The sequence below is a fragment of the Myotis myotis genome, unplaced genomic scaffold (assembly GCF_014108235.1).
Source record: "Myotis myotis isolate mMyoMyo1 unplaced genomic scaffold, mMyoMyo1.p scaffold_m19_p_8, whole genome shotgun sequence".
Taxonomy (NCBI): Eukaryota; Metazoa; Chordata; class Mammalia; order Chiroptera; family Vespertilionidae; genus Myotis; species Myotis myotis.
This window is the reverse complement of record NW_023416390.1, coordinates 13,915,686-13,940,809: the sequence shown is the minus strand read 5'-3', so window position 1 is coordinate 13,940,809 and position 25,124 is coordinate 13,915,686. Positions and strand designations below refer to the sequence as shown.

Here is a 25,124-nt window from a genome sequence, read left to right as displayed (position 1 = left end):
TGCCTCTCAGGAACAATTACATGTGGATTTTCATAAGCAGGAAGCTCACAGTAGTTCTGGTAATGATTAATTCTCATTCTGTGGGAGGGATAGAAGGAGAAGGCTTGGGAGAGCCCTACCCATTCGTGACCTCGAATGCAAAACAGCTTGTGGAAAACATAAGAAAAGCACCTGGACCCCTCCCTGCCCATCCTTGCACGGGGCTCATTTATCCTCTCTTCTCTCCTTTTGCCCTTAAGCCACACACACACACACACACACACACACACACACACAGAACTTGTCAATCTAGGATTAACACCTTGCCTGCAATATACACCTCAAACATTTTCATTCCTCTTGTTGTTATGAATATAACCCTACCATTACCATGCTGGTTAATCATGAAGAAAACAATAAACAAAGAAAAACCTCCTTTCCCTAGTGAGCATAAATAATTGCAGATGAATACATCTTGTGTGGGCTCCTCACCAAGTGACTCTATACGCTAGTATAAGCAGTATTAGAGGGTGTTTTATTGCAAGAGATAACCTTTCTAATCCTAACGCCTGTCCCCTTCAGATTCCACCCTCATCCTGAAGGTCCCACAAAGTCACCACAGGGAGTTTGCAGCACTTGCCTGCAGTTTATGGGAAAAAGTGTCCTTTCTCCTTGGTAATAACCCTAAAGTGAAAACGAGAAACCAAGCAGAAGAGAGCGGGATGTTTCTTTAAGCAGAGGTGTAAAGAGAAAAAAACCACAGAGGATATGATTCTAGAGCAGCCGTGGGCAAACTACGGCCCTCGGGCCGGATCCGGCCTGTTTGAAATGAATAAAAGTATTGAAAAAAAAGACCATACCCTTTTATGTAATGATGTTTACTTTGAATTTATATTAGTTCACACAAACACTCCATCCATGCTTTTGTTCCGGCCCTCCGGTTCAGTTTAAGAACCCATTGTGGCCCTCGAGTCAAAAAGTTTGCCCACCCCTGTTCTAGAGTGAGCCTCGCTGCTGGGGGTAAAGGAGGGTCCCTCGGAAAATACATTGTGCATGTGAAAACCTTTTCACAGCAGTGAGGCCACCCCTCCTCACCCGGCGGAGCTCTCTCAGGCATATATGGGAGCGTTTCGGGCCCCACTTGGCTAGTATTAGAATAGCCTCATTTCCAGGTCTTAAAATGTCCATCTGCTGATCTCAAAGCATTCATCCCTCACCCAGTTTAAGGTCCTCTTGTCCAGGCTCCATCACGAACAGCAGTCTCTTTTTTCGATGTTTTTCCACCTTGTTCTTCTTGTCACTTCTCCAGCCCCACTCCCTGTTCTGCCTCTGGCCCCACAAGGTCAGGATGGAGCAGAGGGACAAGGGGAACAGGGGTGAGGTCTATTTGCTGGCGACCTTGTATTCTGTGAAGACACCTTTTAGGTATTAGATGTGCAAAGGCTGATTCCTCCTCGTGTGAAGGACATTAGAGCGTTCTTTAGAGACACCCAACCACCCACCACCACCCCTTTCTACTGGCCGCACCTCTGACACCACAGTGTCTCTTCCCTGACGCCCGCCCCCCCCCCAACATACACACACACACATACACACACACACACACACACAATGCACTCCCAGGATGCCTGAGAAGACCCCACACAGCCTCTTTTAGGGGGTTGGTAGGAGGACATCCTCTCGGGGTGGGGGGTGCCATTCCGGATGGCTCAACCTGCGACATCCATTTAATCCATGGGAGACACTGTGCCTCCATGCCTCCCTCTCCCTAGCATGACCTGGAAGCCTGAAGCCCTTTCACTGTGCCCTCTGCTCCTGCTCTGCCATCAGAAGCAGCTCCAGGCAGCCTCCTGCCTTTGGGCTCTCCCAGGCAAGAGTCAGGATCCTGTCTCCAGGCCCCTAATGATCAAAGGGCTCACGTCAAGCTCTCAAAAGACTTCTGAGTTGAGGTTTCTGAGTGTCACGCAATGAATCATGGTTCTACCTCACTGAGTGAACACTGAGTCCAAGTCAGCAGACACCTTCTCCCCAGGGACTGGACACCCTCTCCCCAGGGAGGTGGCCCATCCACCTTGACTTCCTCTCCATACAATGGGCTCCCTGCAGGGCAAGTGGCTCTAGCTCAGATCACAGATCATCTTTCTCTTGAGACTCTATCAGCCTTTTGCTTAACTAAAAATTTCAAGCATAACATCCTTCTCTGTCATCATTTTAGGCAACGTATGGAGATAAATTTATGATTTTATATCTATAGTGCTTTTGGCATGGAATTTTAAGGTTAATTTGAATATATAATTCTCACATATACAAGTTTGTACCCATAAACAGTATTTCCACAGTACTCAAGTCAAAGATGGTCCCTGTATATATAGTAAAATTCATCTCTGATGAATTAAAGTTAATCCTGAAAACCTTGTCAACCACACATAATATATGGTACCCAATACATTCATAAATTCTTAGGAAATGGATGAGCAGGTGGATGGATGGATAGATGGAGGGATGAAATCTTTTTAAAGTACCAACTCTAGGAAGGGGGCATGGAATTAGAGATGGGTTTTGTTTCTTGTTCAATAGACTAGCTGTGTGACCTTGGGAAATGTAATTTAACCTCTTCGTGTCTCCATTTCCTCATCTGCAAATAGATCTAATCGCCACAAAACCCTGCTCAGAGCATCAGATGAGGTCATCTTGGAGCGCTACCACTACCTGTAGCAGGAAGGTGTCAGTGGGTGGGAGGCAGAGGCTCTGCTGGTCTCCGCTGCCTTGAATCATTTCCACGTTTCTGTGACTCACTTTTACTACCTGCAAAATGGACATTGAAAGACTTGTCTCCCTCTTTCCTTAGAAGGCCGTGTATACAGGGCCTATCGGAGGGCCTTTGATTTCAAGGCCTAGCAAACCCAACCAGCTGTACAACCCTGGTCCACACCAAAACCTATGTGCTACAATTCTCTCAACCATATAAAAGGAGGATGGATGGTGGTCACTTCATGGGGTGTGTGTGAGAACCAGATGTCTTAAAGTGGGGCACTGTCTAGTGCACAGAGATAACAGTACTCAGACGAGATACAATTATTAAAGCCAAGTGTCCTGTGAGTTTCCAGGGAAAAATACCAGGGGGTTTCCTCTCCCTTTATGGCCTACATTCAGTCATTTCTGCATAAGCTTAGTTGCTATGGTTACCTCCCAAAGACACCACATTTGAAAACGTGTTGGGAGATGGGGACTGATGGCAGAAGGCTTTAGCAGAGGACACAAAGCATCTTCAGCAACGGAGACATTTTCGTACATGTGAACTCTTTCCCTTGGAAACCAAAGTCACGTTTTGCCAAAATGGAAATGAACTCAGGACACAGAGTTTCAGAAGTTCCGCTTTTGGCCAGCCTCCTTCCCCCATCACCAGGATCTCAAAGACAGGTAGATCTGGCCCCAAGTCAACTCCTGCGCATCTCAGCTTCCTGCCGCAGGAGGATCTGGCAGTCTGAAGGCTGCTGGTTGCCAGACAGAATTCATCAGATTCACTTCCCAGATGCTATCGCTTCTGATGCCGAAAGAAAAATAGGTTGCCCAGAAACGGAGGTTGGAAAGGACGAGTGTAGCTGAGAAATGCACAGTGACACACAGAACAATAAAGGGCTATTCTTGTTCAATTCATTAGCATATAAATTTGAATATTCCAGGGGTTCTTACATCCCTCAGATCCCATACTCAGTCCCTGGAGGGGCTAGCTTGGACATCTCAGGCTACACTGTACCCCACAGCAGTGTTCTAAATGGTATTCGATCTGTCAAAATCAGTCATGGCTCCAACAGCGAATGAGTAAGAGTTGGCCTGCACCCACTTCCTGGTCCCAACCACAGCAAACCCAATACCCGATGGGGCCTCACGGGCAAGAGTATTGTGTATACTCCTCGTACTCAAAGGCTCTTTCTTCCTGGTCACTTTTTCCCCAGACATCCTGGGGAGCTCTCTCTCCTGCTCTTATTTGAAATTCAAACCAGGGGAAGCCACTTCTAAAAATACTGGTTCCCGCTTGCATTTTCACGATGAAGTAGCGCCACCTAGGGGACATTTGCATTAATTTTTTCGCTATTTCCACTATACCAAATTCCTTTTCAAATATTGGAATAGTGCCCCCCTTCCCAAAACCACAACAACGACACACAACTACCTCCCTACACCTACCTGAGAAAGGTATAGGAGCTTCTCTGCACACACTTTTCAAAATTCAGCTCCAGACTTACTGCAGCTGAAAATCTGGTCGCTTAGCTTATTACACAGTGACCACTGCCAAGGGCTGTGGTTCACATTTACAGTCAATCACCACGGAAATTTGCCTTATTATTATAAGAACTACCAAGTATTAAACATCTACTACATAACAAGGCGCATATATTTATTTCCAATATACATAATAGTTCTTCAGACTGGGTATTAGCGTCCCATTTTACAGATGAAGAAACCAAGGCTCTGAAATTTACCCACGTTGAGATTTACCCATGATTTCGATGAGGGCTGTCAATAGATACCAATATTTTCAAGACTCTGGATGCATATAAACAGCATTCCATAGTGACAGAGAGCAGATGGGTGGTTTCATGGGAACAAAGGGAAAGGCAAAGAGGGAGGAAACTCTTAGGGATGGTAGATTTGTTTATTACCTTGATTGTGGTGGTTTTCGTGTGTGTGTGTGTGTGTGTAAAACCTGTTAAAACTTATCAATTTGTATACTTTAAACCTATGTAGTTGTCAGTTATACTTCAATAAAGCTATTTTTAAAGGGGGAGGGGGAAAAGTGCATTTCAGAAGGGTCATATTCATTTATATTACCAGCAGCATATGTAAGTGCCCACCTCATTACACCTTTGTCAGCACTGTAATTCTTAAAGGAAAAAAACAAAAACCTGCTAATTTGAAAGGCAAAAATATCTCATGTTTGAGTGTGCACATCTTTGATTACTAGTAGACTGAATTTTTTTTTGAAATTTTTTCATGTTGCTCAGCTGTTTGTTCATTTGTCTTTTGTAATGTGTATTTCTTATCAAATTATAGGAGCTCCTTATTTAGATACTAGAGGCCCGATGCATGAAAATTCATGCAAGAGTAGGCCTTCCTTACCTCCGGACCCAGGTTGCTTCCCTCCTGCGGCAGCCTGCAGGCACCCGGGACCCTGGCCGGCTTCCCACTGGCCCCAACTTTGTCCGGAATGACCCCTGGTCTAATTATCATATTACCCTTTTATTATTATAGATGTGTCATAGATATATCACCTATTTCTCCTTTGACTTGAGACTTACCTTCGTGTGTACTTGATATAATTATAATGTAAATTGACATTTTAGAGAAGTTCAAGAGTCAAAAAAAAAAGAAAAGAAAAACCTAATCTTGCCAAAACCGGTTTGGCTCAGTGGATAGAGCGTCGGCCTGTGGACTGAAAGGTCCCAGGTTCGATTCCGGTCAAGGGCATGTACCTGGGTTGTGGGCACATCCCCAGTAGGAGATGTGCAGGAGGCAGCTGATCGATGTTTCTCTCTCATCGATGTTTCTAACTCTCTATCTCTCTCCCTTCCTCTCTGTAAAAAATCAATAAAATATATTTTAAAAAACCAAAAAACAAAAAACCTAATCTTAATATTGCTCTAAATGTGTGTAAACAAACAAAAAAACTTAATAAAGTAAAAAAGATAGAATTAGAATACCTCAACATTTTTCTAATTTACAGAGAGCACGTAGCTTAGGGCCACCTCTGAAAGCCATAAAGGCTTAAATATATGGAGCTGTGGTAGGCAGTTAGAGATCAGCAGGGCCAGGACGATGGGCAGGTACAGAGAGGTCACCAGGGCACAAAGCCCTAGGTGCCTCGCAATGAGCAAAACTAGGATACCACGACTCCAGAGTGACCTTGCCTCCCTAGCGTATCGCTGGCCCTGTGGTTTGGAGCCCCTGACCCTTTCTACCTAGAGAGAACATCTAGGCCTCGGTTGTATTTCAGCTCCAGGCCCACAGAGGCAGCAAAACCAGACAGGCAACTACTAGTACGTGGCTAACCTCAGGACCCGCTGCAGTGACTGGTCCTCTTTCCCTGGCACCCACCCCAGTGGAGAGCACAATCCTGAAGGACCAACCTGGAAAGCTGATGAATACTCTTGAGATCCTCCCCTAACATCTTAGTCCTTGTAAGTTTTTAGGCTCTGGCTGGTGTTCTCGGTGGTTAGAGTGGTGCCCCAAGCTCCAAAGGGTCAAGGGCAGGTGCCAGGGTTGCAGGTTCGCTCCCTGTCCCCAGGTTGGGGCGCATGTGAGAGGCAACCAGTCAAGTGTCTCTCTCACATCAGTGTTCCTTTCTCTCTCTCTCCCCCTCTTTTCCTCCCTCCCACTCCTGAAAAGCAATAGAAAATATGTCCTCTGGTGAGGATTAACAACAAAAAGATAGAATTAGACCAAAGAATCAAACTCTTCTGGTCACCTAATTTCTTTCCCGGTTTGGCTGACTTAGCGTAAGACTACATCAGAAGCCACATACATAATTAATAGCTTTCGTCTTCACCCTCTTGGTTGGTTAACAGTAAAACAGGAGGTTTCATCCTTATTAAAATGGATGTAGTAGTATGATATAAAATATTTTGTGATTTCATCAAGAGCAGTCAGAATTTGGGTTTATAAACTCCCACTTTTTGTTACTTATTGTGTCATTCAGTGAGAAGCCCATAAAATCAAACTGGGTTGTGTGGTTTGGGATTTTTTTATTTTTTATTTTTATTTTTTTTGTCAATTGAATAAATACCAGAAAAGAAGAATGTTTACATATTCTCCTGAAGTGAGGAGTAAATCCCCATTTATATGAATAATCCTGAAAAGACATGTATTATTTACACTTTTTTCTTGACTCTGAACCTTGAGTCTCACAGGATTTTCTTAGACCACAAAGCAATGAAGAGTGCTAATACGAGCAATACCAGTAAAAGAATGCCTTTAAATTGGCCACGCCAGTTGTTACAAATTCAGGAAAACCACTTCCCCAAAAGGTAGTTGCAAGTATTCATAAATTGGTCTAATCTTTTGAATATGAATCATATTAGCCGTTAGAAAAAAGATACACACTTACTGTTTAATGAATAAATCTTTGTTTCTTTTTTAATAGAGTATTTTCAACTCTTGTTCTGAAGTTTATAAGGGTTAAATCATTTGGCCACATACACAAAACCAGATGATATCCAGTCTGGAACCAAAATCCAGATTCCTGGAGACACAAGCTGAAGAGCAGCAGAGGATGAAATGACATGGAAATCAGTTATATGTGGCTGAGACTCCAGAAAAATCAAATTCTTTGAGTTAGCTTCCTCATCCATAAAATGAGGGAGGTGGGTTCAATGATGCTAAACTTCCTTTCAGCACTAACCTCTTCTAAACACCAGCTGGATATATGATAAAACCTCTGACAGTAGCAGTCACCCTGCTGGAGTATTTTTACTGGGGTTCCTGGACGATTTTTCTCAAAAGCCGGTGTCAGCTCAGGTTCCAACTCTAGCACTGCCCTATCTGTGTAGCGTTGGCAAATAATTTATCCTTGTATTAGAGATGAGAAATGAAGGGACCTAAGAGAATCATGAGAGCAGCTGCACTTCAAAGAGAATTCATTATTACTAAGATCATGAAAAGAGAATACACGTGACTACTTAGCAATGCTGCATAGAGTAAGGTGTCCAGTAATTGCATAACTGTACATTTGGGGTATCGTTGGCCAATCCAGGCTGATAGTAACAGGATACCATAGATTGGGTGGCTTATGAACGGCACAAATTTACTTCTACAGTCCTGGAGACTAGGAAGTCCAAGAGCAAGGTTCTGACAGATTTGGTGTCTGGTGAGGGCCCCTTCCTAATCCATAGAGGGTCATTTTCCACTGTGTCCTCACATGGCAGAGCAAAGCGGGAACTCTCTGAGGTCTCTTTTAACCCAATTCATGAGGGCTCTACCCTCATGACCTAATCTTCTCCCAAAGCTGTATCTCCAAACACCATCACATTGGGAGTCAGGTTTCAACATATAAACTCTGGGGGAATATAACCATTTAGCCTTTCGTGTGGGGGTAAAATAATACCAACTTACATGGCACTCAGGTTTCACAGGTGAAACTCACTGTATCCTCAGTGAGACAAATACTAGGTAAATAGGTTTCAGCAAACTTGAACAAATATTTCAAAAGAATGAACAAGCATAATTGAAAAGTAGTCTCACAACACAGTTCACACACACACACATACACACACATCCTATCTAATAAAGAGGGAATATGCTAATTGACCCTCACATCATCACAGATGGCGGCACCCATAGCCAATAAGGAGGGAATATGCTAATTGACTACCCTGCGCTCAAAGATGGTGGTGCCCACAGCCAATGAGGGAATATGCTAATTGAATGCCACACCGTCAAAGATGGTGGCGCCCACAGCCACTAGATGGTGGTGCCCAGCCCCTCAACCCCCCAGGCCGCCTGAGGCTCAGGTAACCAAGGCCGGCTGAGGCTTGCACTATCAGCAGTGGCAGCAGCAGAGGTGTGATGGGGCGTCGCCTTCCTGATTGCTGGGTTGCCTCCCACCTGAGGCTCCCGGACTGTGAGAGGGGGCAGGCTGGGATGAGGGACCTCCCTCCCCCTTCCAGTGCATGAATTTCATGCACTGGGCCTCCAGTATATATATAATTTAAAAGACTTTACAAAGTAGTGGGAAGGGGAAAGAGGGAGAAAGAGAAGGAATGGCCTCAATAATGGCAAGAGTTAAGGGCTTATCACCCACAGCCTATCCATTTTAATAAACTTGGACTCCCTGACCTCTCTGTTATCTCATCTGTTTTTCTTAGTATGGCCCACAAACCACCTCCACCTAGAACTGCCGTGGGCAAACTACGGCCCGCGGGCCGAATCCGGCCCGTTCGGCTGTTCTATCCAGCCCGCAGAGCCGAAAGAGCGGAGGGTTTTCTTGCTCTCCCCTCCGCTCCTTCACCAGCAGCAGTGTTAACATGGCAACGTCGGGAAACACGGCTGCAGCTCCTTCTTCTGAGTCCAGTTTAAGAACCCATTGTGACCCTCAAGTCAAAAAGTTTGCCCACCCCTGACCTAGAATGTGACAAATGCAGTTGCCCAGTCCTCACCCATTTGTAACCTGTTGCCTCATTCTTACCGTCTACCGAGAACCTGGTGGCCAATGCTTGACATGTGGTCAAGGTCTGAGCCCTCAGACAGCTGTAATAAGAGTGTGTAAGTAAGCAGATCCAAACACAAGGACTGCCCACACCAATTTACCTGCAACCCATCACAACCAACAGACCAGTTTTCAGTTTATCAAAGCCACTGAGAAACAGTAAAACATACAGCTCATGAAATTGTCAAATGTCTGGGCACTAGAGGGAATAGTTATGGTTGGAAAAATTACCCTTCTGGAATTTTCTCAGCATTTCCTAAAATACCAGTAACATTTCTTCTATTCTTAAAATTAATTATTACAGTGAACTGAAGGAACTTTTGTTATTGTAAGCAGTCAAGTAAATGCCATTGATAGTTGAATTGTAGTCTTTATTAAAGTTATTTTACAAATTTATGTCTGTCTCCTAATACGAAAAGGTTGTTTTTTACTTTAACATGTGCTCTGAAAATTAACATCAGCAGTAGGAGGATTTTCAGTTGAATAGATTTGAGACTTCAAAAATGTGACTGCCTCCTTCATCTCTAGTTTCTCCATTTCCCAATTGTTGACCTTACAAAGAAAGAGGAAAATAATCGGTTTGCAAGAAAATGATGCCGCGTAAAATAAAAGCTACTGTCTTCATCCAAACATTAAAGTAACATCAAGCCAACTGCTTTTTAAAAACAAATGTTATCTTATACTTACATTTTAAAGGCTTAGTAAGACTGTGCTAGGGTTGAAGAAAGTGCTAAGCTGAAAATTATAAAAACTTTAAAGGTCTTCTAAAGGGTGCAAAAATTCCCTTCTAGGGACACTCTTCCCTAGAATATATAAAATAGCCAATATGAAAAAAAAAAGTCTGAAATAGTAGCCCACTAAGAGAAGGGGCCATCTTAACCTCAGTATCCATGTATAATCCATTTTTAGATACTTAACTATCATAATGAATATTAGAATGTTTGCATTTCATATTGTGTGCAGGGCCAATGAGTGGCATTTAGATAGATCCCAACGTTAACATAAATATATATTTATTCGTCAAGTTCTTGCTCCATACATCTGGAGAGGCTGTTCAAGAAAAGCTGTGGTACTCAGAGCCAAAATGAAGCACAAGAGGGAAGAAGAACCATCCCTTATAACCATCCAGCTTTTACGGTGAAAAACATCCTACAACAGCCTCACACTGGCCCATGAAAACAAAACTTTAACAAAAAGGAGTAAAGTTCACCAAATGCAGCACTTATAAAACCCCTAGTAAATGATAGTAATCACCCAAGGAGAAGCCAAACCAATCATTAAAACACGTATTTCTGTGCTGCTGACAATTCCTCCAGAATCCTAGTAACCAACTTCAACGACAACACTCCTGGCAGAATGGACATCAGTAACTAAAGAACACATCACCTGAGTTTTTTTCTTACCAAGATCACATGAAAACCCATTACTTTCAAATGACGCATTTTCATAGCAAGGAATCCTCTAGGGTGGGTTAAATCCAAACAGTAAGTAGATCTAGGAACACACAGTACAGCCACTCTGAAAATGAAAATACACAATATGAGAGTACTCACTAATGAGATTACCAGTCACAATCCTGCTGTATTTGGAGATTTCAAAGCTGAGCTCTCCACGGACCCTCACCATTCCCTACTGTCTTAGTCCGCCACTTCCTTGTTAATTGGCCTCTGTACATAATCCACTATATGAAGGCTACATTAACAACCAAAAGCTTGTAAAAACGTTTTAAAGTTACTCCTCAATCATCTTTAAGGGTGGCTATATTCCTGATAAGGGAAAATTTCAAATATGAAAGCACCCATTTTAAGGCTAATCTCTGACCTACAGATAATTATTTATGCTACTGAAGTACTGATGTAGATAATACCAAATGGTAAAGCTCTTCTAGTACCTCCGAGAGTGCCTCCGAGAATTTAAAAACCAGAATGGGGAGGCCAAATACAAAGAAGAAAAAACTAAAAGAAAGGCAAGACTGTTAAAAAGATACAATCCGCATGTGTAACAAAAATGTGGAACGTGGAATTTGAATTTTTCATTGCTCTTGGCCTTTGGGGAAAAGACATTTGTATTCCTACTGTCTTCTGGCTGTTATTTGACATAACAAATCAGAAAAAAAAAATTATATTTTTAAAGGAATGCTCAAATTCCTCAATTCTTCTCATACCTTAGGCTGAGAGCTACTATGTTATAATGTTATGCAGAACAACAGAAAAATACTTAAAAAAGAAAAATAACTTTCTAACAAGATCAGAGAGAAAGTCTTTGGTTGAGAGGAGGTGGGCAACATGCATAGGGAAGACAGCAGCTGAAAAAGATGCCCAAGGAAAAAGCTACAAGGGTGCAGAAATGAGTAAAAGGTTGTATGTGAATGGAGAGGGATGGGCAGATGAGAGCTTGAATCCTTATAAATGTTTTTCTGGACCTCTCCCTACCATACTTATGAGCATGTCCCACAAATCAATATGGGATATAAGTTCCGTGAGGTCGGAATCCATGTCTGACTCATGTTTGTGTGCCCCACAGAGCCCAGCAGACCTTTCCACAAAGGCTGACTGAGCAAGGGCGTGTGCAACACCATCTCATCATCTACTGAAAAGGTAGGACAGCCTCTCAGGGTGCAGCATCACGTTTCTCCCAGAGACACCTACTGGTAGTGTGTGGGTCAAGGAAACAACTTAGGATTAACTCCGATATGATCTGACCCACGTACAACAGCTTAATTAAGAAGCTAGTTTCTCTACCTTTATAGAGGTCTTCATGATAGAACAAAATATTCAGTGGGTATTTGATTTTTTAGAGGCCTTAATTCTTTTTAATCACTATTGCATTATCTTGTCAAAAGTTCACACTGTGCCGGGAGCCGGTCCATCCTTGCTGTTTCAAGGGACCTGGCATATATGGCATACTGTTCTTAATATGTTTGCTCACCTTCTTGGCACTATGTGTTTTAACCAAGGTCACCTCTCTGAGAAAGGTTGTTTCCCCAGGTAGGGATTTTCCCCTGAAGTTAGGGAGGGAATAAAACCCCTTAACTAAGTGCCAGGCGGGTAGTTAATCACTAACTATGAACAATCATGCTTAAGCTACATAATCTTTACTCCCTGGAATGGAGATAAGAAACGCCCTAACCTTTGGAATAGAGATTGATAGGATTGAATCAACTGGTATAAATACATATGTAACAAGACAACAAGAGACAGAACTTAGAAGACAGAACCTAGACACAGAACCTAGACACAGAACCTACATAGAACCTAGAGACAGAAGAACTTCGCTGGAGAGAACATAGCAAAAGACCCTGGACAGAAACTGGAGACAGAACCTAGAGAGGGAACCTACACAGAACCTAGAAACAGAACATAGAGACAGAACCTAGAGACAGAACATGGCAAAAGATCCTGGACAGAAACTGGCCAAAGAACCTAGAGACAGAACCTAGCGAGAGAACCTGGCTGAAGAACCTAGAGACAGAACCTGGCTACAGAACCTGGATAGAACATGGCAAGAGAACCTGACAAGAACCTGGGGACAGAACCTGGCTGGAGAACCTAGCGAGGGAACATGGCTACAGAACCTGGCTGGAGAACCTAGCAAGAGAACATGGACACAGAACCTGGCTGGAGATCCTAACCAGAACTTCGCTGGAGATCCTGACCAGAACTTGGCTAGAGATCCTGGCTAGGCTGCTGATCAACTGAACGCTGTCTCCGTGTCATTCCTTCTTCGCCGACTCTGTCCACACCTTTGGGGACCCCTGGACCTGCTGGGGCTGGACCCCAGCAACACTGCACTGATAGTTTCAATCACATTAACACTGTTTTCTTGAACTGTTTAGCTTTAAAACTTAATTTTTAAAAACTGCCTATTTCATTAAATGGCCCAACTCCAGTGCACAGCTGAAGGCTGCAGTGCCCACACTTATGACCTGAGAGATTCGCAGTTGAGAAGTCTCTTGGTGCATTACAAGCTCCATACAAATATAAGGTCTCAGGATTGCTACTAATATTTAACAGGGAGTCTTTGAGAATTAAGATTTAAAATCATAAAGCTGGGCATATGAACAGATGTAAGCAACCTTTGGATATCTGTAGCAGAAGTTACTACATTCGCATCAGAAAGTGGAAGCACTTCGCTCCTGTTAGAATCCATTCTGATTTCAAAATCTGAAAGAAAAGAATTGATAATTTTTCAAACATTGCTCAAAGTGATTTTTGTTTCAAAATGTACCTTACTACTACCAACGAGGATAAAGGCAGCAGCTAAAATATAGGGTGTTCCCAAAAAATGTGATGATACCTTAACAGCTGATAGCTCAATTTTGAAAATGAAATGTATTTTAATAAAACTGCCTTTATTATTATTCAAAGTGTGTGTATACATTTTTGGGGGACACCCTATATATTGAGCTTACCATGTGCCAGACACTGGTCTGGGCTTTACAAGGGCAATCTCATTCATTCATCACTGGAATCCTAAGAAGTGAGCAGATTATTGTTGGCATTTTACACATTGGGAAAGGGAGACTGGTAAGTGCCTGAAGTCACAGCACCAGTGAGAAGCAAAGTGAGAAACCCAACCCAGGCGTCCAGTTCCAGAGCCAGCGCTGCACTACAGTAAAATGCCATGGTCAACTCCTAGTTAGAAAGGAAGGAAAACAGGCCAGCTGGTGTGGCTCAGTGGTTGTGCTTTGACCCATGAACCAAGAGGTCACTGGTTTGATTCCCAGTCATAGCACATGCCCGGGTTACAGGCTCAATCTCCAGTAGGGGGTATGCAGGAGGCAGTCGATCAATGTTCTCTCATTGATGTTTCTATATCTCTATCCCTCACCCTTCCTCTCTCTCTAAAAAATCAATAAAAACATATTTTTAAAAAGAGAGACAGAATAAAAAATAAACATAATGAAGCAGATGTAAATCATATCAAGTCCCATACCGATATGATGATTATGTGGCAACTGTACATTTTCCAAGAAGTACCCTTCTCCCAGGAGGCTGCTCAGCACCTCGGCCACCTTTGCATTTGGATACAATGGTGCAGGTGGCAGCGATGGCAGTACCAAGTCTACGGCCTTGTGACAAGGAACATCATCAAGTTTCAGACAGGCAGCCAAAATCTGAAGCTTGTAAACATTCCTCTCCTTCTTATCTAAAAGAAGATAGAAAACATGTATGTAAGAAAAAATATTAATGCCACAATTAAGAACCCATATTAATGCACCCACATTTCTTTGATCTGTTTCGTATCAGGAAGAATCTATGCTCCCTAGTCCCACAGTGTCCAGATCAATACCCTGCATTTCATAATGTTTTAAGGTTTAAAATCTCTTTCAAGGTTATTTAGTCTAAACTCTTCATTAAGGAGATGAGCAAATGCTAAGACACTTCATGATTAACTAAGGCAAAGCTGACATGAGGATACAGTCTCCTGGGTTCCAGGCTGTTCCCCGCACATTAAGTTGCTTGAAAAATCTAAACACGGTGTTCCTCCTTCTCAATTCAATGCTGCAATTTTATAACGTTGCTTTTAGAAGAATGTAAACTTCTCTATCCTCAGACACCTGATATTGCTTTTCTGTGTTCCATATTAAAGACAAAAAGTCAACAATTAATTTGGTTCCTAGAGTAAATAAATTCACTGCTTTGGTAACTATTTGGTTTCTTGATCTGACAGGCTGTGCCTTGATTACCGGCCATGAAAGACAAGGTGTTTAGAGCTGCAAGAGTTGACTTAATTTGGCTTCAGAGGTGACACAAAAGGGTGAGGACGTACACACACCTCTGCTCAAGGCATAAAGAACAACGTGAACCTTTGTATAGCTGCACAAAGTGCCAATAGAGGCACGATGATGTGTTTCTCATTCTTGCCTTCTTCACGACCTCTGACTTCACCACTGCCGGTCCTTTCCTCAGCAGCCTCTGCTCTGCACATTCTAACCTGAGCCTGCGGCGACCCCACTCAGAGTCACAGGCAGCTGTAGAACTGCCGCAGTTCAGTCCCCACTGGGCACTGACACCCCACCTGACATCAGCAGGTCATCGATGATGTCCTTCTGGAGAAGCTGGTTAATGGGAGCCAAGGGAAAATGGTTCATCAGGCAGAACGAACACACAGCGTTCAGCAGGTTTTCAGAAGAGATGTGGTGGAGATAACCAGTCAGAGCAGCGCCCATAGCGTCCAGGAACCTGCAGGGCAACAAAGAAAAGTCAGCTTTCAAAGATAAAGAGAAGACAAGGTCATGGTAGAGCTAGGGAGACGACACAGGACCAATGGCTTTAAGGAGTCCAAAGGAAGAAGACAAGAAAATCAGGCTTGTGCCCTAACTGGTTTGGCTCAGTGGACAGAGTGTCCGCCTGCGGACTGAAGGGTTCCAGGTTTGATTCTGGTCAAGGGCATGTACCTTGGTTGCAGGCACATCCCCAGTAGGGGGTGTGGAGGCAGCTGATTGATGTTTCTCTCTCATCAATGTTTCTAACTCTCTATCCCTCTCCCTTCCTCTCTGTAAAAAAAATTAATAAATTATATTTTTTTTAAAAGAAAGAAAATCAGGCTTGAAATAAGTATTCACATATCTTTCAGCTCAGGTGGATATCTTATAATAAATATACACTGAGTGGCCAGATTATTATGACCACCCCATTAGTACGTCATTGACACTTCCAAAAATACTGAATATTGAAAACTTCCTAAGCAAATACTCTCAAGGTTTTATTATTATTATTATTATTTGCATAACTAATTCACTTCATTGTACTGATGGGGTGGTCATAATAATCTGGCCACTCAATGTATATGCTCAATAAATGTTAGCTACCACTATGTCTTGCATAGGGCAAATAAATGGTTTACAGGCTTTAACTCATTTAATTCCTATTAAGATGCTATAGGGTTGATATTATTATTATTCTCACAATAAAGATGAACATACAGGCTCAGAGAGGTTGAGTAACTTCTCCAAGAACACACAGCCAGGAAGTAGCAGAGATAGCATTGGAACACAGGCTGTCAGGCTCCACAGCCTTTTAACCATTATGCTACATTTTTATCATGAGTATGTCCATAAGGCCTGGAACACCTCTGCTGTTTTATAAACAATTAATATTCTCTAGCTATCAATAATTCTGAGTTAAAAAACAAACAAACAAAAAACCCAAGCCTAATCCTATCATCCAGTAAAACAAAACAGTTAAACACAAAGAGAGGAAAGGTCAAAATTAGGGAAGGCCACTTGTCCCAGGTGACATTGCTGATAAATGGCACAAACCCTTTGAAGCAGGTCTGTCTGACTCTTAGGGCAAAAGCTATGTATTACTATGCAAGACAAACATGAAGTACCTGCAAAGGACTGTGACAGTGCTCAGGACGGAAAGCAGATGGATAGCTCTGGGACAAGGAGACTGTCAATACGCAGAAAAGACAGGAAAAGGGAAGATCATGCGAAACTGAGCAAAGAAATGGAGACCTGAAGGTGCACGTTATTGGGGCTATAGTAAGTTACCAGTGAGGCCACAGCACAGAGAAGTGATTCTTTCAGCAGGAGCAAGTATGCCCTCATGAGGATATCAAGGGAAATGTGTGAGATCAACTGGGAGGTCTGTGGAAAGGAGCAGATGGGCGAGGGAGGGAGCGAGGGAGGGAGGCAGAGGCAGGCTAAGTAGGACTTGGGAGTTACAACGGGGCGGGGGGGGGGGGGGGGGACAATGGAACAGGTACCAGAGACGCCAGTGAGGCAGCACTTATTAACTGGTAACTGACTGAACTGCAGTGTGCAGCAAGAAAGGCTTTAAGTCATCACAGGGCTGCAGATGACTACGTCTGGAGCCTGAGTGGTAATCACCTCTCCAGTCCTCTCATCCACTCCTTATGCGTCAGCAACACCAAAGTACTTGTTGCTCTCTGCATGTGCTCTGCTGTGTCTCTCCTCCCTGACTTGAATACGGAGTCGTTCCACTCAGAATGTGCTTTTCTGTTTATCTTCCTTCCTACCTATCCATCTTTTAGGATCTGCACAGGTACCATCTCCTCCAGGGAGCACTACTTGGCATCCACCTCGACCCTCCACTTTGCCAGGCCAGCTTCCTGGCACATCCCTCCTCTATGTCCAGGTGTCCTGTATAAAACTCTATCACTCCAATTTCAGGCTACATTTAACCACTGGTTTATGTGTCTACCTTACCAATTACACAGAATCGTCTGGTAAAAAGGACTATGTCTTATTCATCTTTGTCCTTAACCCAAGTGCTTGGCACTCACTCTCTGACTAAATGCACAAATAAACTTAGATGAGGACAGGAGGAGAATGAGTCAAGCATAATGGTACTCAATTAAGTACATGCAGCTTTTTATATGTTTGTCATACCTCAATAAAGTGGTTTTATAAAATCACTTTGCATGGTGGTTGGTAAATAGTAAATAACTGGCAAAAAAAAAAAAAAAAAGGAATGAGCCGACTTGGCAGAATAATTGACCATGAGACACCTGTGGGACCTACAGTGACCATATGCAATCCAGAGGAGTCTGGATTCAGGAACACACAAATGATCAGAGATGCAAATCTGGTGACGGTACAGACCAACCAAGAGGAGAAGAAACCAAGGGACTGAAATCACAGTTTGAATGTTAAATGCTTTCTCCCTCAGGTTTCAGACCCAGGAAGATACTCTGGATGTAACACACCTTCTTTCCCAGAGGCCAGCACTTAAGTAAAATGATTCCTGTGCAACATGCAAACATACAATGTGTTAAGCCAAATTTTCGACCACTTTCCTACCTAATTCATCTATTCTAGTCAACTGTGAGCATGTATGTGGCAATTAAAACAGTTAAAAAAAGGACAAGTACATACTCTCGGGCTGGGCCCCCGTGGAGGTGATTCAGAGAGGCGTACACGTGAAGAATAGACACAATGCTTTTCATGTTCAGAAAGCCACGTTCATCCACCACTTTCTTCATAAATAAATCCATCAGATCAGTGTGTCGAAAGGCAAGGTTTTCAAATAAAATGAGGACAAAAAGAACCTTAAAAAAAGAGTGAATTGAGGAAGAACACTTTAATAATTCCAGTATGCTAGTAGTAATTTAAGTCTCAAAAAATTTAAACAGTAATAGAACTGTCCTGATCAAGAGAATAGTCCCTAAAAAGGAACAATTATCTCTTCCTCACAAATCTGTTCCAGTTAATTTTGAGTCAGGCATTAAGTTAATAAGCAACCTCCTTATATAAGCAGAATACCAGAGTATACAATGGTTTCCATTTCATTTAAAAATAAGTCCTATCCTACAGGCTGTTCACAACAGGCCTGAAAACTACTTAAATATATACCTTTTCTGAAGTTTTTCAAGTGTCCAACTCAATTTTGAGCTGCTCCCCTTCCAAACCTAGACCCTTCCTAGATTCTAACATATAAGAGATAACTCAGAAATTTCTGTATTCAATCTGAATTTCTAGAAATGAGAACAGAGATGAAATAATATGATTACATTAACATTTCCAGTTCACTCCTCCTTTCCCTCTTGGTTTTTCTCGTGATCAGTACTTCTCTTTCTAAAATCAATTTCTATGGCAAACTCAGTATTTATCTTCCCCTCCAAAGTAAACTGAACCTATTGATCTAATGGTTACCATTGCTTAACTGCAAAAAAAAAAAAAGTTTTTACCGGCTTTTTCATTCGTGTTTATATTACTAACACAGCCCCTGAATTAAAAGGCCCTTATTCTGGAGGGGAAATAAGCAAACATTCCATAAATAGAACATAGACATGATCATTAAGTAATGATATTTTATTCTTCAAAAAACATAAGCCTGTCACATCACGTGGATTTATTATTCTAAATATAAGAAAAGAAAAAGAGAGCATTAATCCTAATTATCCAAAGCACCATGCAACTTTTTTTAAAAAAAATATATATATATATTTTATTGAATTTTTACAGAGAAGAAGGGAGAGGGATAGAGTTAGAAACATCAATGAGAGAGATTGATCAGCTGCCTCCTGCACGCCCCCCAGTAGGGATGTGCCCACAACCAAGGTGCATGCCCTTGACCGGAATCGAACCTGGGACCCCTCAGTCTGCAGGCAGATGCTATATCTACTGAGCCAAACCGGTTTGGCACCATGCAACCTTTTGAATGGCAAACAGAAGAGCAAACAGTGAACAATATAATTTTTATTTCAGATAGAAAAACAGTCAAACGATTGAGTGGTACATTAACAGGTAACTCCCAGACAGAAATGATAAGGAGTTAATTTTTCAAAAGTCAATTTATCACTGGAATATTTTGGTATCTTAACTGTTATAAAGCTGATAGAGAAATACCTAGAATGTTAAATGAATTAATATGCTTCTTGAATTTGTTTCTGAGGCTTATTCTAACCTATTAACATACTCACTTGTCTCAACTTCCAGACATCAAAAGTTGTAGCCACATAATCTGCTATTCCCTTGAAAAGATATAAATTACGGTATCGGAGGTCTCTGCAAGACTGCAATATGTTGATCAATATTTTCAAAGGACATCCATTGATATTTCCTTTAAGAATGAGTTAAAAAAACAAACAAAAATTACCAGATAGCTTGTAATGTAAGATCTAAGAGACTCTACACGCTATATTTTTGTTTCTGTTTAAAAAATATAGTACTATATTTTGTAAAAACAAACAAAACTGCAGGCAAAAATAAAATTTAGATGTAACCATATCATCAGATATGTTTTATTTGTAATAGCAAAGTTCTTAAAACAAACAAAACAAATATAGTCCAGAGCAGTAGGTCAGAGGTTAAAAGTCATGAAAGAAAAATTTCCCTTACCTATGACCATCTTACTGCATTCATCCAGAAGTACATCAGAACGGTGATCCATGGCAGCTAGTGCCTCAAACATGCGCTGGCTATTCAAAACAGAAAATCTGTGTAATTCCCTCAAAGCTTTCATCTAAAGAAAAACAAGATTAAATTTATCATTTGTGATAAAATAAACGTTTGTTTTTAAATAAAAAGGATAAAGTTTGAGCAAAATGACTTATTAGACATATAGTTAATATACCTACTTATATATACAGATAAATATAAACTTACTTTTTTTTACTTTAACAGCGTTAAACACAAAAGCAAAACAAACAATGTCCTCCCAAAAATTGACTGTAGGAAGTGACAGCAGATCACAAGAAATATTTTTTAAAATCTCATCCACTAGAAGAAATTCAGAGTCTTTACCTCCAGTTTCTTTTTAAGAGAAATCGGTGCATCTTTTCCAATACTTTTCATCACAGCTTGTAATGTGAAGACACGTTCTATTTTCCAAATTTGTTGATCAACTAGTATCCTGTAATCAAACAGAATAAATACCATAGACCTAGAATCTTAAAACCAGAAGAGAAATCTTAAAAGTCATTTGGTCCAGTTCCTACTTCTAGGCAAGAAATATGAAGCTAATAGACATGATCTACCTGCCGAAGACAGTGTTCAGTGGTTCTCAACCTTCCTAATGCCGCGACCCTTTAATACAGTTCCTCATGTTGTGGTGACCCTCAATTTCATTGTTACAAATTGAACATAATTAAAGCATAGTGATTAATCACAAAAACAATATGTACTTATATATGTGTTTCCCGATGGTCTTAGGCAACCCCTGTGAAAGGGTCGCGACCCACAGGTTGAGAACCGCTGGAATAGTTACTGAAAAGATCCAGGACCAGTTTAGCACTGTTCCCTCTCAAATTATTCTGCTATCTTTATGAATGAACAAATCACATCAGATTATTGTAAGATACCCCAAGGCACTGTCAATGAAAAAAGGGATTAAGCATTACTCTCACTGGCTTATAACATTTTATCAGTTGCATCAATTTTATAAATTGTAAAACTCAAGCTCCTTTTCAAGCCAGGCCAGTGTCACGTAACCTCCGCACAGTGCACAAATAACCATAATGAACTGAATACCTGTCAATTCTCTGCCAGCCCACATCAGTATTACATGTTAAACTTAGGTTTCAATGCTGCTCATACCTTCATTATGTGGACCCTAACAGCATTATTTCCACCTTCACCTAATCCATAGTGAGAATTTTAAGTTTAATAAGGTATTAAAACTACCATCAAAGTTTTCCCCAAAAAAACATAAAAAGCAATTCAGCTTTCGTCTTGGTTTTTGATTTGAGATATTAAAAAAACAAAGATTGCCACATGAAGAAAGTATAGAGTTCTCACCGCAATCCTGATCGAAGAACATCCACATTCTTGCATGGCTCCATTACTTCTAAAATAATTGACAAAACTGAAAGACATTTCTCATCACACTCATTGATACGTTCCTATTGAAATATAATTACAAAAACACTACAGTTGATGAGCCCATAGTAGACTATTGTACCCATGCAAAACCACTGAACTGATGCTTTCAATTAAGGTTTAACTCTGAAACCAATAATTCACACGGAGTCAGTCCTCAATAAATAACATCCTTAGGAAATAAAATGCCGTCCATAGTGAGTTTTCCAAATACCAATTCACACTCTTTTATTCATCAAAACTTCTTTACATTTACTATTATCACTGAAAATCTATTATTGCTTATATTACTCTGCTTCTGAAACACCTTTTATCAAACATTATTTTTACCTCCTTCTAGGATTCGAGGTCATCATGAAGACAAGAGCTGTAATATAAGAGCTGCTACGGTATAAAGGGAAATTTGACCATCCCTAAAGAACCTGTGTCCTTATAATTTCCCTGTATCCTTTCCTGGGTAGCAAAGGAACTGCAGTTGGTAATCTTCTGATACACTTCACCTGTCACATTTCATCACTATTATCTGGGTCTCAAGGGGAGCCCCAGGCCCCAGATCCTTCTTTCAGGTCCCTTGGGTTTGGTACTAATGTAGATGCCAGAAATGGCAGTGGGCATAATTTGGAAAATGAATAGTAACACAGCTTACCTAGTGCTCTACAGTTTAATCATAACTAATCTATACACCTTACAAGAGCACATCAAGGAAACTTAGGCTGAAAGAAGTACAGGTGGACGGGGAAAAAATGGTCTCATTACCATGGGAGGGTTTCCATAACAATTTACAACATGCCATCAATATTTCAATATTTACTGTGAAAGGAAAGACCACTTGGCTAGGTGTCTGAAGGAAAGTATGTCACAATTTCCTCCCCACTCCCTCAAACACACCCCCCAGAATTTTGTACTTCAGCCATTCTGTACTACTTTCAGCTCCCAAACTTGTAAACTTTTGCTCTGGGATGAACAAGCAATCTTCTCTGCTTGAAAAACCATCCCATTCACTATCAACCTCTCACAAACTGCTGTGTATTCCTTGGATTCAGCTTAGACATCATCTCTGATTGAGCGTGAATTCTAGTTCTACAATGGGCTAGGTAGGTGTCTGTTCATTCATTATGGACACATTGATCAAGTACCTACTGGTAGTGATATTATCAGATTCATGACTTTCGGGAAGTGTTTTAACCATTCCAAGCCTAAATTTCCTATTCATTGTTAAGATGAGAGTAGCAATACCTATTTTAAAAGGCTACACTGAAGATTACATGCAGCAATTGTTTTCAAACATATCTCTGCCGCAAACACTAATACTGTATCCTTCTCCCGCATCTCCTCTTCCCATCAGGAAGGCCTTCTCCTGACTAGAATGGACGCCCATTATACTCTCATAAGACTCTATACTTTTGTTTCATTACACCGGAAGTTCTTTGTAGGCATTATTTTGTTCACAATTAAATCCCCTTGTGCTCAGTACAATGCCTGTAACACAGTAAATATAGGACTCAAATGTTGGTTATTTTTGTGATTGCCCACAAAATAGCCGTATACCCTCCAGACTGTAAGGGTAGGAATCATGTCTTCTGTATCTTTATATCCCTAGAGACAAGTTCAGTAACTGATGCATAGCTGACACCCAATATCTACTGCATGAAAGAATCCACCAGCTGGGTGACTTTAGCCAACTTGCTTGACATCACTAAGTCTGTTTCCTCCTTAGCAAAACTAAGGTTAACATCAACTTTACCAAGTTGTCAAGAGGACTGAATACAATGATATAAGGAAGAGGTGTAGGTACACCCTTTTTCCTTCCTTTAACTACCCAACCTTCCTTGCATATTTTTTCTCTCTCCTCATTTTATCTTACTCATCATTATTAAACTCTGAAGAGGAGAAAAGGGGCAAGTTCTCATAAATTTCATAGCAAAAGGAAAGACAGACCTGGCTAGTTTAAGGACTCTAAATCATATATACAGACACAAATAAAAAGGAAACTACCGTTCCTCTGGTAGTCTATTTCCCTCCATTATTTCAAGATATGCCAAGACTACCCCTCTGTTTCCCTTCATTCATTCAAGACCTACAAACCGAGTAAAAGGATGCGTAAGACTCCTTCTGGTTATACCTGAACCACCCTCAGCAGAGTCTGAACCAGCAGCGTGTTCTGAGGAATGCCGAGCCTCACGACAGCGTAGAGGCTGAAGAGCAGGTGGTCGCAGAACATGATCTTGGCTTCTCTCATCATGTGTTCACACAGCTGGGTAAATGCAGGGTGGCTGAACATGAGCTGTTTTTCAAAGCGTCTCTGGTCATCGGACATCCTTTTGGCAATCGTCCACATGGCTGAGAAATAGTTACTACTGGGAAAGGAGGGTGCGTTTGCAAATGCATCTAGCACATCACTCAGGGAATTACCCTGCGACAGTTTCTTAAAGTTGACAGGGGTGGGCTTTGTCTCCCTGGTGAGAACATCTTCGTCAGAGGCCTCGTGATCAAAGTGCATTTTCTTCAATCCATCCTCAGGGACGGGAGAGTGTTCTGAGTCAAAGGACAGCCTTCGAGGACAGAACAATCTGTTGACCGGAAGGGCGGTTACGGGGCTGGTGCCCTTCGTTTGAAAGACATCATCTCCTGGTTTAAAAACCGAGGCATCCTGAAAGAGATATCTAATAGGTGACTGCGTTTTACCAGCAAAATCGTTGGAGGGATGGTTTCCTGGGCTCCAGTTTGAATACACAATTTCTGGTCTGCAGAATCCCAAGGGGTTCGGCCTCACGGTTCTGCTGGTGGGAGATAAAGCACTGAACTGCCGGAGGTTCCACAGAAAGGAGCCTGCTCTGTTACTCATTTTGCTCTCCACGGAAGCACTTCCCCGAAGCTGTCAGGATGTTTCCGTGACCAACATCGCTCCTGTCGGCGGAAGAGAGCACGTGCCGCTGCTTTCCTGCGGGGAAGGGGTTAGGAAGGGAATAAAAATGGAAGCGCAGCTCTTACTCAAATGGCATGCATTCAACAGACACTAAAGCGGAGACCTGCGGAGACGTGAAAGATCTACACTAAAATGGTAACCTCTTTGACCCAGACGTGCCTCCTCCACCTCTACACACGTGCGGTCTCGGAGGAGCCAGGTTGCTTCGGAAGCACTATACCCTGCACAACTGAGGTTGTTTTTTTTTTTTAAATGGATTTCCGATGGAAAGTGTCCCCACAAAGCTTCCTCTACATTGCCTAGGAGATGTCTTCAAAGAAACGTAAGGGTTTAACGCCGATCCATAACTTGTTAACAAGAGGCGTTAGAACCTGGACTATTCAGAACAAGGCTTTGGACCCAGGAGAACGGCTCCGGAGACAGAGCAGCAAACTAAAGTGATGCGCGCGTGTGGCCTGAGTGCGGGAGGGGGAGACACCTGCCAGCTCCCGGGTTTCAGAACCAGCGACAGCAGCCCGTCCTTGCGGAACTCGGCCTCCCGGGTTCACCCCCCTCCTGCACTCAATGCCGGGGAACCCCTGAGACCCGTCTCGAAAAGCCGCAAGTCTAGAGTGTAGCCCCGCCAACTGTCCCGCCGTGCGCGTCCTCCACTCACCTTAGCCCTGAACCCCGTGGCTGCCTTCGGGAACAGCCGAACCGCACGCCCGCGAACTGCTCGTCTCGCGAGA

At 42.1% G+C, this 25,124-nt stretch overlaps 1 protein-coding gene across 2 annotated transcripts; it reads right to left on the bottom strand.

Annotated features, from left to right (window-relative positions):
- Window positions 1-9,531: 9,531 nt before the first annotated feature.
- On the bottom strand, window positions 9,532-25,116 carry FASTKD2 (FAST kinase domains 2). 2 transcript variants are annotated; one of them, XM_036320130.1, is made up of 12 exons: window positions 25,052-25,116; window positions 23,593-24,411; window positions 21,390-21,493; window positions 20,397-20,505; window positions 19,992-20,115; window positions 19,574-19,713; window positions 18,027-18,199; window positions 15,203-15,366; window positions 14,117-14,329; window positions 13,257-13,344; window positions 10,585-10,699; window positions 9,532-9,733 (listed from the first exon to the last, which is right to left on the bottom strand). In XM_036320130.1, exons 2-12 carry the CDS (start codon window positions 24,313-24,315, stop codon window positions 9,614-9,616), a joined length of 2,073 nt encoding a protein of 690 aa, XP_036176023.1. In that variant the 5' UTR covers window positions 24,316-24,411; window positions 25,052-25,116; the 3' UTR covers window positions 9,532-9,613. The 2 variants fall into 2 exon arrangements, 1 of the variants encoding a protein (XP_036176023.1); XR_004969459.1 differs by lacking the exon at window positions 13,257-13,344 and having other exon boundaries at window positions 9,594-9,733.
- Between the last annotated feature and the right edge of the window lie 8 nt (window positions 25,117-25,124).

Excerpts from the sequence above, each read along its gene's own strand:
- FASTKD2 (XM_036320130.1), bottom strand. The coding sequence starts at position 24,315 with ATGAGTAACAGAGCAGGCTCCTTTCTGTGGAACCTCCGGCAGTTCAGT. Across the intron at positions 19,714-19,991 it reads ATGCAGTAAGATGGTCATAG|GAAATATCAATGGATGTCCT; the intron begins GTAAGGGAAATT and ends TCATTCTTAAAG. Across the intron at positions 9,734-10,584 it reads TGGGTTTTCATGTGATCTTG|GTCAACAATTGGGAAATGGA; the intron begins GTAAGAAAAAAA and ends TTTCTTTGTAAG.